The sequence below is a fragment of the Anastrepha obliqua genome, chromosome 5, assembly GCF_027943255.1.
Source record: "Anastrepha obliqua isolate idAnaObli1 chromosome 5, idAnaObli1_1.0, whole genome shotgun sequence".
NCBI lineage: Eukaryota > Metazoa > Arthropoda > Insecta > Diptera > Tephritidae > Anastrepha > Anastrepha obliqua.
Window position 1 is genome coordinate 46,915,196 of NC_072896.1, and position 16,412 is coordinate 46,931,607.

The window sequence follows — 16,412 nt, forward strand, 5'->3', positions numbered from 1 at the left end:
CATCCAAGTATTCCTAACCTAACTTAACCTAAATCGCTCCGGTATGAATATCAGCCTCTTTTTCAAGTATTACAAAAACACGCAGGCAAAAAATTACGAACCTAATTTGGCTTTCGAATATATGGTCTAAGAATGCGAAACGATTTTGAAGTTTTACTATATGGATAGGTCTTTACTCCTTAGTTGGAATCTTTTCACGCTCAGATAGTGTCACCGACATAGTTATATGGTGTTATTTTTTCCCACTTGTTCACTTCTCTCGGGAGCATAGGACCTCGACAAGACTCAGACTTTCGTCGGTTTCGTTAATCTATTTTGATTTCTGAGAGGGTATGTGATTAGTAGACATCGGATTCTTATGCAAGTGCATATTTTTGTTTAACATCTCATGAAGTTCGCACTTAGGTAGAAACTAATCATAATAAAATATTCAATTTGCATAAAAATCCGATCTCTAGTGATTAGCCTGCCGCTACCAGTTCTAAGTAATGGGAATGCCTACCTGTCGTTGCTTAGGAACAACGACTTCCTACTGCTTGCGGCGCCATCTGTGTTTCATATTTTTCTGCCATCGCACAGATGGTCGAGGACTTAGTTAAATTTCGTGTATCTGCGTTATTACGGCGAGTGCCCGCTTCCTCTTGCTGGCGCCACTGATTTTGCTTGTTTTAGCAGTCACAATGCAAATAATGCGCTGACTGTTGTGCGGGAGTAAGGATGGAAGGGATACGTTTCTGGGGTTGAGGAATGATTTTTTTTTTTTTGTTTTTTAGAAACAGGGAAAGTAGGTAAATTTGGAAAAGTGCGAGGATCGTGCTTACGTGGGATTCGAGCCCACAAGGTTTGTGCACTTACGCTAGACTACCGAGGCCGCTAGACCATTGTGTTATTAACCTAACATAAATATATTAGATCAGGTCTAAAAATTAGCATATGTAAAACGAAGATGATGTGCATCAATACCGCAGGAGCCCAACCTTTACAAGCATCGAAAAAGTAGACAAATTTCGATATCTCGGGAATGTCATAAATAAAGACGGCGGTTCGGCAGCTGATATACGTAGTCAAATATTGGAAGGCCGTGCAGTGTTAGGTATGAATTATTTTATACGGGTGCGAAACCTGGAACGTGTCTGTGCGCCAATTTTTTTCCTAAACTGTCTCTTTGGATAAAACAAACGCCTGTCCACCTTGAAATTCGACGTCGGAAATGGGAATGGATTGGTCATATTGTATAGAACCTCAATAGAGACATCACCAAAGCTGCTTCAAAGTCGCTTTTGAACAAATTTTACTTTAAATTGCTTATCGAGGTTCTGTGTTCCACCTAGGAATGACAGGAAATATATATTTACATATTAGGCCCTTTCCAACTAAATCATTAACTCATTGTGTTTGAATTCTATACAACGTAACACAAATGCGCCAACGCCTAAAAGGACACCTCCAACCCACCGATAATCAATTATACCTAAGCTAAAGAATATGTGTGGCAGCGTAAACCACTAAAAACCCGCAAGAGGATGAACGAGGCGGAGTACAATAAGAACAGCAAACGCATGGTAACTCCTATGATGTACATACATTTGTAATGGCAACACCCTTTAACATTTGTTTGCTTCAATAAAGCGCACAAGTATGTACCACTCACCTGTTTTATATGTTGACGAACCAATAATGAAATCCGGTAACAGCTGTATGGGACTACGGCCTTTTTGGTTGTAAGCATAAATGCGCAATTTTAATGAGTTGTTTTCCTGTGTCATCATGGACGTCAACGTATCGAGATTTTCCAGCGAGAATTGTGGCTCTTCAACGTTTGTCAAGTTGAATCTGAAAAAAGTTATAGAAAACGCATTTATAAGTATTGTATAACACTTAATGTTGGAAAAAAGAAACAACGCTGTTGGGTTTAACATATAATATACATTTACACATTTACATGTACATATACATATATTTGTATGTAAACGTCAATAAGTAAAGTTCGTCGCTCTAAAATCGTTTACACTTGACTTAGCACGCTAATCGAAGCTTGTTGGGAGCGCACATTTCAAGGCGCAACAAACAGCCTCGTAATCCATTTGCATACAAGAATTTGACCTATACAGCTTACCGTTATGTGCCTTTATTCAGCCATTCAATTCTTTTCAAACGCATTTCGATTATTTTGCACTTTTGTTGTGACACATTTTTGAAATGTTAGAAAGTCATTCGATTAAATGTCATTTAAATTGGCCAAACCTTTTTTCGCACAATCGTATGCGTACATGTACATATGCATGTATGTGTTTCATTAAATGCATAGAAATAAAAGCCACCAAAATTTCGTAGTGCTCATTTACGCACACATGCAAGAGCTTCATTTAAGCCTAATCCTTTTTTCGTGTTTCTTTGTAGAGACCCACGTGCATGGCGTATTATGTGTTTGTTTTCGGGTCGACATTTCACACCACATTGTTTTGGTTTTCTTGTTTTTGGTTTGCTTACCAATTTAATTTTCATATTTTCTATACTATTTTCTCTTATCCATATTTCCATTTTTGTGCTGCTATAGAATTTTTTCTGCTTATGCATACATATTTGCTTGACCTTATTCTCATGTCGGATTGGAATGTGCCTGTGCTCTGTCCGCACCGCACTGCACCATATACTCGTACATATAAATGGAATATCAAATGATTTCAATAACAAGCAGAATTCCCTTTTGAAAAGAGGAAAAATAATTCGCTTATGTGCATGGGAGCAATTTGTGGGTGGAAATGGGGAAATAGGTAAGTAATAAAAATGTGCCAATGCTTGCAAAAACACACACACGCACGCGCCTATAGATGTATGCACATTTGTATTTGTACGTACAAAAAGTTGCGTATACGCAGTGGATAGAGTTACCAATATTAAATCGGTTTTCAGTTAATTCCGGAAAATACTTAAATTTTAACAGAATTTTTCAGCATGCAATTTTATGAGAAATATATTTCAACTTTCAAAAACAAATATAAAATATTTAAAACCAAGAAAATTGCGAATATTCGTTAGAAAAAACTTCTTGGAAAATATAAAAGTACACCTCCATGATTAGCCATTCTTTAAATTATTTGTGCAAAAATGCATTGGTAGTATGCACATGAAATATTTTCGACAATAAAAATTACGTCGTGTTTATTTCAGTCAAGGTAAAAGGGTAGATATGTGGGTGTGAACAGCGATAAGTAAGCCAATACACTTAAGTTCGAAGGCACATTGCGATACCGCTAGGCCCAATTTCCCTCTCAGTCATATTTAAAGTTAATAGTTTATTGGATTAAGTTAGCTTTTAGGCTGAATATTGTCATTTGGTACCGGTGTTGAATATTTACTTCCATATAAAAAAGTGTCGAGCATTCGTTACATAGAAAATAATGCCCAATACTGCCAGTAAAACCAAAAATAAATGTAATCAACGGGATATTCGATCCACTCGATTCACTTTCGAATTTTACCATCTCAAAATTCAATGAGCTATAAAACTAGAGCTCTTGATTTCGTAAACATATTTTGCAGCACAACCCGGCCAAATGAGCAACGAATACTTGCACTCCCGTTCGATGCTCATTGATCGAAATTTTTAATGCATGATCTGGAATATATCAAGTTTTTTCGAGTAATTCGGTCAATACTAAGATTATTTTGAGAAACATAAAAAATCCGTGCCTGATCTAGGAATTTTTTTCTCAAAAATTTTGATTTTTTTTAACAATTAATTGTCGGTTTTTTTCTCGAAAGTCTGAAAAATATTTTATAAGGTCGTCATATTGTTAAATCACGCACAAAATTATCTATTAATAAAACTAATTTCTCTTGATTAATTTAAGATGAATCTGGAAGGATTTGTGATGATCACCGCAAGGGACTTCTGGAGAAACGGACGCCACACAAACAGCGACAACTTTTACAATCATTAATGTTTTTTTTTTTTTTTTTTTTTAATTTTGTTAAAGTCAAGTCGAAACCTGATGTATTAATACTATGTTTTCATTTTTGTAAAATAAATCAATTGACTAGCAAGAAAAAATGATTGAAAGTCATCATTTCTTTGGGCCTCTGTCTGATTCTAACCCCTTAAGCAAAGAACAAGTTTCGAGCGATACTATTGTATCTGGAGCTCTGTATAAAAATACATACACGAAATTTACTTAAAAGCGCTAATATAAAGTTGAAAATATTTATGAAAATTTGTTGAACTTTTTTTTTATTTTTGAGCAATAAGTGAAAAATTTGTAATTTAAAATTTGTATGTTTTTGTTCAGAAGAACGAGCTTTATTTTCACAAAAAAATATTAAAGTTGAATAAAAAGCAAATAAGTTTTAAAAATTTCCCGATAAGTCCCTGAGTTGAAGTTTTTTAGCACACTGAAGATTACTGGCAATAGTTCTGTTCTTAAATTTTTTTCAATGAGGAAAGGTAAAATTTAAAAATAAAAATTAAGCCACTAACAAAAATTAACTCATTTTAAATTTTAGTAAGAGAATGATGTAAGTGTGTGAGATGGTTGACAGCTTCTAAATGCCACAAAATGTTGCTGTCATGGCACGGGTGGTGGTTTATTCTCATACCGACTTTGTAGGAACTCTGAGCAAAAAGACACAGCGTAGTGACTAACTGAATATCATCAGAAGGAGTCAATAGCCATATTCTGGCCTTAAGTGCCAAATATTTTTCAGAATGTATCGGAAAATCGGTTTTCTAAGTCTGATGTAACTCAGCAACCCTTACATACCAGGTATGCATAGATGTCGCTGGGAGTATTTTTAAACCTTAAAATGTCTTGTCCAACGATGCAGCACCCAGCTTACTTCGACTGAATTCTTCTCGAAGACGTTTAAAATGCACACCGGAAGCATACCTTATGTAGAGCCAATAGCGGTTATATTTTATAATGCTTTTCAAAACAAGTTAAATTATCAGTTGAAAATTGCTTGTTAGTGTCCTTTTACATACCAGGTACTAATAGCAATTGTGCAATGTGTGAGAATCGTGAATACAACGAAAGAAAGAAAGAACACTGCAAAGTAAATAAAATAGTCCGAACAAATATCCAGCAGGAGCTTAGCTCAAAACTATTATATTTATCTACTCCAAAGAATAAAGGTGCCGTTCGTTTTGCTCAATTTATACCAATTTTCGGTTGCTATATAATTCAAAATATTGTAACTCCTTTCAAAACGCATGACCCAATCATAAGAGAGTCTCCTGTTAAGATACCTACAGATAGGGAGATGTCCCTGCTACCCAACTACCCTAAATTTCAACCGAAATTGTATCTTCGGTATCGTACTTCCAACATTTTTTTAAATTGCAGTAAGGAGAGATATTTTAGCGAAATTAGTAGCTTTTATTCAAAAGGATTTGTATAAGAAATCAATTATATCTTACAGTCTCATTCGCTTCACAGTTCACTAAATATCTTTGCAGATATGTGAATGCCTTATAATATATGATATTTGTACAGCATCTAATATACTGAAGACTTTCAGTTACAGATTACAGCCTAGAGCCAATCATATGTATCAACTTTAATGTGATGATCCCTCGCTTGGGTGCCACGTGCAAAATAATTCAGTTAGATGTGGCATCGAGAGATTTAGATTGACTTAACTCCTTTCCCCCGATTTTTTTTCCTCTAACTCCAAATTTTTATTCCATTCAATTTATTCTAGATTTTTCTATATGAAATTTCAAGTCGCTGTGCCCGTGTATTTGGGTGATATATACCGCAGCCGTAACCGAAATGGTTGGGGCGCTATTAGAAAAAACTGCTTATATAATTTTGCTTCCATGCACGGAGGTTCGAGACTACGCGCTCTCGAATAGCAAACTTATAGAAAAAGTTCTTTCTAATAGCGGCAGGCAATGGCAAACCTTCGAGTGTATTTTTGTCAAACCCGGCCAAACACCTAACGGAAGTGTTCGCACCAATTATTTATTCTTTTTATTTTTTGGTGGTATAGAAAGTTTCTTGTTAGCATAATCGAGCAGTGGTGGCATAGATTTATTCAAAACAATATTTCCTTGATGGAATAATTTAGTCAACGTTTGCGGAAAACTGTTTCATTTAAACATTTACCTATAATTATTCTTATAATTCCAGGGTAATTTCGTATATTTAAAAACGTTTTAACGCTAAATTCAATTGTTTAAGAAGCGTTTTTTTTGTCGGAATAGACTAACAAGTGCAGCAGACCCAGACACAATTAAATCCATTGTACTGCACTCGGATTCCCTTTTTAATTTTCTTTAAACCTACCCGAACTACGAAGAAATCTTAGTAGATCTGGTGGTGTCAAGGAGCCAAGGTGGTCGCTTCTTATCATATCAACGCCAAAGACCTCAAGCCTGATTCGAGCGAAGGCGGGCCAGATGCACAGAAAGTGGTCCGCCGTCTCATTCTTCTCTCCAGATGCTGTGCAAAGTGCACTGTCTAAGATGCCCACCTTTTCCATGTGCTTTGCCCATAGAAAGTGGTCCGTCATCATTCTACCCAGCCTCCTACAGTCCCCTCTGCTTAGTGGCAGGAGGAACTGCGACAGTCGGTCGGACATAACAGTTAACATCAGTTTTATCCATCTGCAGCCTCTCTCAGCCTGCTAAGCTCACTTCTGGCTTAAATTAACCCGTTTTCTAACCGTGACAAACATACTTTGCTAAATGTTTCCCAAATTAGTTATTATTTGATCACACTTTGTGAAGAAATCTGGTATATCATTACTATTCTCAAACAAACAACAAAAACAAAAATTAATGGTTCTAGCAGCCTGTAAACATGCGAAATTACTCTCAAACAACGCTGAGGCCTTTTATACCCCTCGCAACGTTATTTAGATTGATTTTAACAAAATTGCATGTTATCTTATCTTGTAACTAGAAGCTAATAAAAATATTAGCGAATACAAAATTAATCTTTTACCAAGCATATGCGCACTTTCCGATTTCCAAGAGCTCCAATTTTGTCTTTACAGAATTGATGAGATGCAAATACATCTATTCGGAATTGAAGATTCTTTGGCCGCATTCCACATATCGGGTGTTTTTCTAAAACTATCGATAATCATGAAAACTATCGATAATCTATAACTATGGTTTGACAGAGTGCCAAACTGTGTGGATATTTCTGTTCAGTAAGGCGCTTACAAATTGTGGAAATTTACTTAGAAAATTTAATAAAACTATTCGAGAAAAAAAGATAATAAATCCGCCAACACTGGTGGCATTATCGGCCCTTATTTCCTTCGACATGAGGAAAGAGCTGCCGAAACGACGAATGACTAAACATTGGCGCAAGTTGGTTCCGACAAGACGGTGCAACTTGGCATACCGCGCTTTTAATAGTCGATTTATTGCAATATCCAAGCCACCATTGACTCCATACTGCCAGATTTCTTGTAAAAAGTAGTCAAAAGTTGGACTGATCGAATGGGCCATGTAACTCATAGTCGTGGCGGACATATACCGGATATCATTTTCATCTGCCAGATTATAATAATACAAAAACGTTACCTCCAACAATATTTCTGTTTGGTATTACTATTTTAAATTCTCAAGCCCTAAAATGATTTATCATAAATGTATATAAATAAATGTGTTTATGTCTTCAAAACTCTTAATTTAAATTAAAAATTGAATAAAATTGAAGATAGTGAATTTAGTACCTCGAAAGCCGCAATATGAAATTTTCTGACTCAGCGACCGATTTTAATGGATGATATGTAAGCCTGTTTTATCATTCCTTCTTTACAACTACTGTTCACTACTAACACGGAAATAATTTTTCCTAACTCGTATTTCATTGACATCAATAACAAAAAAAGCGAAGCATGGCAACTATGGTATATTCCACAAGGCTTCATCGTTATATTTCAGATTAATAGAAAATCGACACCACAATTGCACATACATCATTATCTACATGTGTTACGACATAATACTGGTGAGCTTATGTGTAGGCGTTTGCCTATTTAAGTGAAATCCTACAAATGAACGTAAAGCTACGCTCTTATGAAACAGGACAAAAAGTTGCCGAGTGCACGCGCACATAAAATTTCTGCCTACATTTGCATTTAGGAAGTATAAACCTGTAGGATCTGTGCAATACAACAACTGGCTGAACACACACATCCAGCTTAAATGCACAAGTAACCAAACAAACGTTGACTCTTCGAACCAACCATTTGGCGAAGCAACCAGTCAACCCTGCTTCCCTTAATGTCTTTTCAATCATGACCTCAATTTGAATTTGATTATTGTATTTTGGCATCACACAGGCTGAAAATATTCATACAAACGAATGAGTAGTAATTCAAATGTATCGCATTGAATAGGCTCAAATACTGGAGCTCTTTTGTAAAAAAACACATACACACACACACACACTAAAAATGAAGAAAAACTTTGACTCAAGCCAAAGTAAAAAATACCTATTCGCCTACGCACCCATGTAAAAGAAAACTTCAATATTATTTTATTACAGCATGATTTTGTTGCATGGGGGGAGGCGATGATGTTACCAAAAGGTTAGGAGAGCCACGAACTTTAGAATGCATGAACTGCCTTTTGGGTTTCGGTTTTTAGTTTTTTTTTTTCTTATACCTAAGGATTATAACTTTATACAAGGCGCGTTTCATGTTCTAGTTGGATATTTTTTCTTTAATTGCTTGGGACATGAAGTCATTCGAATGACCGGCTCTGGTCGTGAATCGAAAGTGAACTTTTTTAATACCATTTGCTTAAATAGTCACCCATTCATGCGCGCAGCGTCTATGAGAGGTTAGCGCAGTTTTAATAACTTCCTACACGACTATAATCTGTTCTTATATAAAATTTTTGCTATATAAAATTTGATGTCATTAAAGCTACCTTAGGTGTACCTGAAGGTAACCAACCCTCTTGGGCCGTTATTGTTTTTACTTTTTGTTAATGATATTCCATCCGTGTTTTGAAATCACGTTGTCTCAGGACTTAACAAAATTGGAAGCTTGGCGCGATGATAATTCCTTATCCCTTAATGCTGGTTAATACCAGCAATTGGCCTTTAGTAGGCACAAAGTTGAGATAGATTTCGATTACAGGTTGGGCACTACCACCCTCACAAAAATGTGTGAAAAGAATGGCTTGGGGGTTATATTTATATGATTGCCAAGTCTAAGTCTATGCTTGGCTTTGTAGTAAGGAATTTTTACGTTGAGGAATATTTATTTTTTCTCTTTTTAAATCTAATCTGGAATCTATTATATAGGGGTTCATCTTTATGAATTGATAATGTTACTTTACAGAGCGTGGGAGAACCGAGGATTGTAGCGACTGTTAACTGAACTTCTGTATGAGTTGGTGAGCAGCAACGAGTAGGGTGCGCATAAACATATCTTGATAATGAATTGAAACTTGTGGATCGGGGAACTCTTGAAAAGAGTAGTCCTTACTCGGGAGATCTTCTTGAAGCAAATTGCATGGATTGACAGAAACAAAAATTCTGAATTTTGTCCCCTATTATCAACTGAACAATTATTTAAGTAATAATTTGATTACTTAGTATTTTATTTATTATTTATCACTCCCTACGACTCTCAAACGCCAACAGACCAAGCAATGACAGCGTGGAATATAAAACGCACCCTAAACTAACTTGATCAAAAACTTCCCTGAACAATGACCAGGTGACACTAAGTCAACAGATTTCAGTTCTGCATTTTTTTTTTTTTGTTGGATTGTCACATCTATAACATAGTAGAGGCAAGTGTATAGGAGCACTCCGCAGGACGATGTTCTCTCACCATTTCTGCTGGTTATCGTTGTCAATGACTTGCTGGAGGACCTGCAAATGACGTGGCACTAATGGTTAGTGGATAGTTTGTAGATACTCTGTACGATTCGAGAGAGATATATATGAACGTAGTTGTTAGTTGGGCAGCGGATAGCGGCCTGTCGGTGATTCTCCTCAAGACATTCAAGTCGGTGAATCCTCGTATTCACGAGGAAATATAGAAGACCCAGAGCTCAAGTCCTCTGTTGGTGCTAGCTGACAAGGTGAAATACCTAGATCTAATCCTTGACAGCAAGCTAACGTGGAATCCTTGCATTGAGGAGATGTAAGAAAGGCAACAATCGGCTGGTATGGACGCAAGAGCGCTATTGGCAAAAGATGAGGCCTCTCGCCTAGAGTTGTATTTTGGCTCTATAATACCATTTTAAATCCAATTTTGTTATATGGAGTCATCGTCTGGTGCAACTCACTGAAGAGGATGACATCAGTGAAGAAGCTGTAGAGAATTCAAAGGTCTGCACTAATTTGAATCAGTGGAGCGCTTCGAACTACTTCTACCTTAGCGCTCAACGCTAAGGACTATTATTTGGGTGTTATGAGACGTTTACGTGAAGAAATTTGCCAAAAACTAAAGGATTTGTGGAAAAAAAATTCGTGGATTTTGTACTATGATAATGCACCGTGGCACAGTACCATCATTATCCGTGAATTTTTGACCAAAAATAAGACGTATAGCATACAACAGCCATTGAATTCATCTAATATGGATCCCTACGATTTTTTTTTTCTCTGATCGATTCAAAAAACCACTACTGCGAATGCGTTTAAACAGCCTAATGGAAGTAATGAAAAATTCGAAGACGGCTTTGATAGGTATATACGAGGTCTGTTCAAAAAATAAGGCTATAAGAGTGATAACTGGTGCCGGATTCATGGGTATATGGTCATGACATCGAAACCAAGGCCCAATCATCCCAATGGAAGAGCCTAGGAGAGCCAAAAGTCGATATCAGAAAATCGCTAAACATTCAAAACAGTTGACTTATTTATGCCCCTCACAAACAAACTAAACATTTTGCTAAAACCGAGAACCTTTTCATGTCAGAAATACAATCGGACGTTTGCCATACTAGAAAAAACTTTTTCTAAGTCATGAGACTAATCCACCCGGCATCTATACAACGTAGGTCATAAAGCCTATGATAATCTATTGAATCTTGGCATAATGGCGGCCGTCATAGCCGAATGGATGCATCACTATCATTCGGAAGTGCCTCGGTTCGAATCTCCGAGCATGAAACACCAAATGATTGATAAAGAGTTTTTTAACAGCGGTCGCACCATAGGCAGGCAATGGCAAACCGCTCATCAAACCCATTTGACGTTCAGAGGTGACGTAAAATTGTAGGTCCCTTTATTTGTCGAAAAATATTAAGACGCATACCACAAATTGGAGGATAGGCTCAGCCAAATCCACAATAAAGGGTGTCAGCGACAATTATAAAGGGTGGTTAAATTTCAAGGGCGGATGTTGAATGTGAACCACACCTAAACGTCAAGTTTTTTCTGCATTTCATTTGACATTTTTCAATTTCAGACTAACTCAATTTAAACCATGGAAAGATACACAATCCAACAACGCGTTAAAGTTATTCAGCCTTATTATGAAAACGGGAGTTCAAATCAAAATGTATATCGCGCACTTCGTGAGGCACACCTCACCTCAGTGGATTCATCAATAAGGGTTCATCAATCTCTTCCTTGTTATAAGTGGCTTTATTTCGGATTACTTTCTTTTTTAAAAAAAGTATGCTACTCCACGCTGCTTGTTGGCTTTCTTGAGTAAACTTGAAAACCTTTACTTCTAGTTGTTCCCCCAAGTGTTTTTGATGTTAAAGAAAATTGCGATAGAATCACAGAAATAACTGAAGTTCAACGGTAGTAGTAGTCGTAGCATCACTCAGAAGCTAAAGATCGAGCATAAAACAGTTTTAAACCATTTGCGCAAACATTTTTACGCAGAAATACTCGATTTCTTTTTGCTGTGTTATCAAACTTCGAGTATTACGACTGGGGATCATCCATCTTCAAACTAGTCCAATTGGGAATTTCATCGTTCGAGAATCTGAATTTAATCTGGTGCAATAACACCGTGAAGTACATTTAAAGAATGTCCGCACGAGTTGATAAATTTTGCGTGCATTAGCTCACTTTACGCACTGTAGTGGGACGAAAGCAATTTTAGACGAAATGAATGCATGTCCCATCAACCAGAATAAATCAGCAAGCAAGCAAACAATGTCTGCTATTCTCATTCCTCAATAGCATACACATGTACGAGTATGTATGCGTATAAATATATGTGTATAGAAGCGAAAATATTCAACGGGCACCAAATTTCTCTTAGTATCTCAATTTGCAAATTCCTATCGCAGAATTTTACATATCATAGAAAGCTTGTTTTCCAAATCGAAAGTCTAAAGGCACACAAAATATATATACAAAATACGTACATTTGTATGTACTATCTATATGCATGCAGGAGCAACTTATTGAAAAATTCTAAAAATACAAAAATATTTCCAATAATATAAAAACCTCAACATGTAATGTCCCATAGATACAGATTTGGCACGTTCTAACGCTCATATTTTATACTTACGCCATAGCAAATAGCTCTAGTATTGAGACCTATCGCTATAATACATCTGTACATATGTATGTACACACATGCATACTTGCATATGGGTCTATCTAAAGCTCGTAAATTTTTATAACTTTATTTTCTTCATATCCTATTGGTTTAGGAATTTTTACGACAATATACTCACATATGTAAAAGTTTGTATATAATTGTTGAAGCTTCCTCCATAGGGAATTTGGCCCAGCTTTGCCTTCAATTTGTGGCATGCACCTATTTTGCGCCGCCCTGATATTTGCACATAGAGAAGCCTACAATTTTATGCTGATTTCGAATGGCAGAAAAGCTTTTCAAGGCCAAAATGCACTTAAAGGTATTCAATTGTATGCCAAGAGGCAACTGCTATTTTAAGTACTTTGTTATACAATTTCATGTTGCCTGACCACAGTAGGCTTCGCAACCAGACCCGAACTAAATAGCAGTCACGCACAAGCTCACTTGGGTACGGCGGCCGACAGAATACACAGATAATCTGCTTTGGCCTCAGCATTTTCAACAAGAAACATGGCACAACAAAAGGCTTTTGTAAACAGAATCAAAAATGTACGAGATCAAATTAGGTAAGTTAAAAATTTGTTTGTTTGATTAGAATAAAAAATAAATAAAATACTGAAAATATGCCAATTTGCCACTTTTGAAAATACTTTGCCAAAATGATTACTGTGAGAGTAGTAAATTTCTTTCGTAATATAATATATTAGCCAAGTAAAGGGGAGTCGGAAGACAATTTCGAGCCTCAAATTTTTCAAAGTGTGAGAAGTTTATTACAACGGGAATACACAGAGCTAAGAGCACATAGCACATGGACTGAAAAGTCCCGTGTCTAACAAAGGAAACACGTTTTTTTTTGTATAAAATTAGTTTTATTCGTCAACATATGGGTGAACAACTAATTAATTTCGTATTTGTTACTAACCTCATATCTACACAGTATGTTCAATAAATAACATAACTTTTCAGATGTGGAATAAAACACGTATCGAACTGTGTTTGAAAGTTATTTTTTATTCAAAATAGTCTCCATTTAACTAGATACAACGTTCAGAACGATCAACCAATTTCTGCATGGACTTTTTTATGTCATCTAAGGCAATGTTCTTTAACACCTGTGTCACGGCTGCTTGAATGGCTGGAATATCATCATAAAACGCACCTTTCATGACAGTTTTCAATTTAGGGAACAGAAAATAGGCGCATGGTGATAGATCAGGAGAATACGGAGGGTGGTCGATGACACAAATATGTTTTTGCATCAAAAATTCACGAGCATTTTTGGTTTTGTGAGGTGGTGCATTATCTATACTAATATTATAAAGAGGAAAACTTTGTTTGTTTGTTTGTTTGTTTGTAATAGGCTCAAAAACTACTGGACCGATTTTAAAAATTCTTTCACCATTCGAAAACTACATTATCCAAGAGTAACATGGATTACATTTTATTTTGGAAAAAAATAGGGTTCCGTAAGATATTTGGATTTTTCGGACACAAACTGAAAAAAATCTTATATATAAAAAAAGTCAACTTTTTGTGTGTGTTCGCTAACCGGCCGTGTCTGCACCGAATTAAACCAAACTTACACACATTGACCAAACCAAACTTATGCACATTGTTAAGTAAGTATTGAAAATGGGTTTCGTAAAGTTTTGTTGTAATTCGGAGCAGTGGCAACGGGTACAGCGTTCTTTTGAGCCAGCCGTAATGTCGCTTACTTTTTTAACGCTTGGGGCGGAACTGAACTGTCAAATTGACAGTGTGAGTTACAATGTGTCAATATTTCTTTCTGATTTGGACGCCATAAGGAGAAGACGTAAGTGCAAAGTGTAAACATTTTTTGTGAATTTTTTTGTGAATTGTTTTGGAGTGGATTTTGGAACAGTGAATAATTTCTTACGAAATTTGAGAATTTAATGTGAAATCCGAATTTTCAAATGAAATTATGTGTTCGTGGAAAAACAAATTTGTTTCGTTTTTTTTTTTTTTTGAAAAATATAAATGGATAATGGTTAAAAAAGCTCCAATGCTTAATAAAACATATAAATTGAAACGAAAAATTCACGGATGATCAGGAAAAAAGACGATTGTTTATTCATATGCGTTGATTTGAAATTTAAAAACAATCTTCTTTTTTCCTGATTTTCAATTTATATTTTATATTTACTCAAAAACAAATAGAAAAACAAAAAATATTGTTTATGCTAAAGCGCTTGAATAAAGAATAAAGAAATAAATAATATGAAAACCATATATTTTCTGTTCTAAACCATATCTATTCTATTTTAGTGTGCCCAGCGAAGGGGGCCGGGTTTGCTAGTCATGCAATAAAAACAGCTGTTTCCCCTCTGGATATTCAGGTTTTACACAAAAAATTCTTGACCACAAACGATGTAAAACTTGTAAATAGTATTCTCCATTAATAGTTTAACCTTCTGCAACAAATTCCTTGTGTGGAATCGTAGAACGTGATCAACATTGTTTTGATTCTTGACTTCTGAAAACGCAATTTCTTTGCTTTTGGCTCCCCTTTCGTCTTCTATTCTGCAGATTGACGCTTAGTTTCAGGGTTATATTTGAAGCACCATGTTTCGTCACCAGTTATGATCGAATCAAGAAAATCTGGATCGTTTTCAGCTGTTGAAATGATGTCTTTACAATGCTCTACACGAGCGATTTTTTTATCTTCATTTAATTGGTGTGGAACAAAGCGTGCACAAACCTTTCTTTTACCCAAATCGTCAGTTTAAATTTTCCAAATAGTACCAGTAGATGAATTTAATTCTTCAACCAACATTCTTACAGTGAAATTTCCGTCAACAGCAATAATTTCGCGGACTTTTTCCACCAATTCAGCACGATTACTTGCTTCTGGACGACCAGGTCTTTCATCATCATTCAAATCTTCACGACCATTTTTAAATCGTTTAAACCAATTATATACATACATTTGAACGAGCTAAACAATCATCACCATAAACATTTTGCATCAATTCGTACGTCTCACTAATTGTTTTTCCAAGTTTAACACAGAATTTAATATTTGCTCTTTGCTCCATTGTATTTTTACGACACAAGCACGAAACATACTGTCAATAAAAGGCGCGTAATTTTTGAACCTGTCAAACGATTTACATGAAGTTGGCTGCGGTTGAAAGTTGACGCTTGTACCTTTTCAATATGATCAGAGTTTAATAGATAGCTCTACGTGTTCCATGATTTAAATACAAACTTCTGTTATTTATTGAACATACTGTGTATTTATGTAGTCAATATTTTGAAAGTGACAGCTATTCTAATATATTATATGTTAAAGCACGCCAGAAAATCAAGTAAATTTGATATATCACAGCAAATATTAGTAAACACACAAATTTTTTTTATTACAGTTAAAATGTCAAATTACGTTCCAACAAAACAGCATTTGCGGGGAGGTTTGCTTTTGTTCTTCAATTTAAAGAAAAGTGCAACAGAAGCACATCGTTTACTCTCAGAAGCTTATCCTGAATATGCTCCAAAGGTTAGAGTATGTAGCAGAGGTAGTTTGCACGATTTAAAAGTGGTGATTTTGACATAGAAGACAAAAATCTATCAGGTCCATCAAAAAAGTTTGAAGTCGAAGAATTGGAGGCATTACTCGATCAAGATCCATGTCAAACTCAAGAAGAACTTGGAAAAACATTGGAAGTCACTCAACAAGCCATTTCTAAACGTTTAAAAGCAGCCGGATACATTCACAAACAAGGAAATTGGGTGCCACATGAATTGCAGCCGAGAGACGTTGAGAGACGATTTTGCATGTCTGAAATGCTGCTTAATCGCCACGAAAAGAAATCGTTTTTGCATCGTATTGTCACTGGCGATGAAAAGTGGATTCATGACGATAACCCAAAGCGTAAAAGATCATATGTGAAGCCAGGCCA

At 35.8% G+C, this 16,412-nt stretch overlaps 1 protein-coding gene across 1 annotated transcript in view; it reads right to left on the reverse strand.

Annotated features, from left to right (window-relative positions):
• LOC129249172 (neural cell adhesion molecule 1) overlaps positions 1 to 16,412 on the reverse strand; it is a 203,246-nt gene that overhangs the window by 22,293 nt on the left and 164,541 nt on the right. Inside the window, exon 15 of the mRNA XM_054888838.1 lies at positions 1,652 to 1,833. Within this exon, the coding sequence (XP_054744813.1) occupies positions 1,652 to 1,833 (182 nt within the window). The remainder of the gene's footprint in view (positions 1 to 1,651; positions 1,834 to 16,412) is intronic.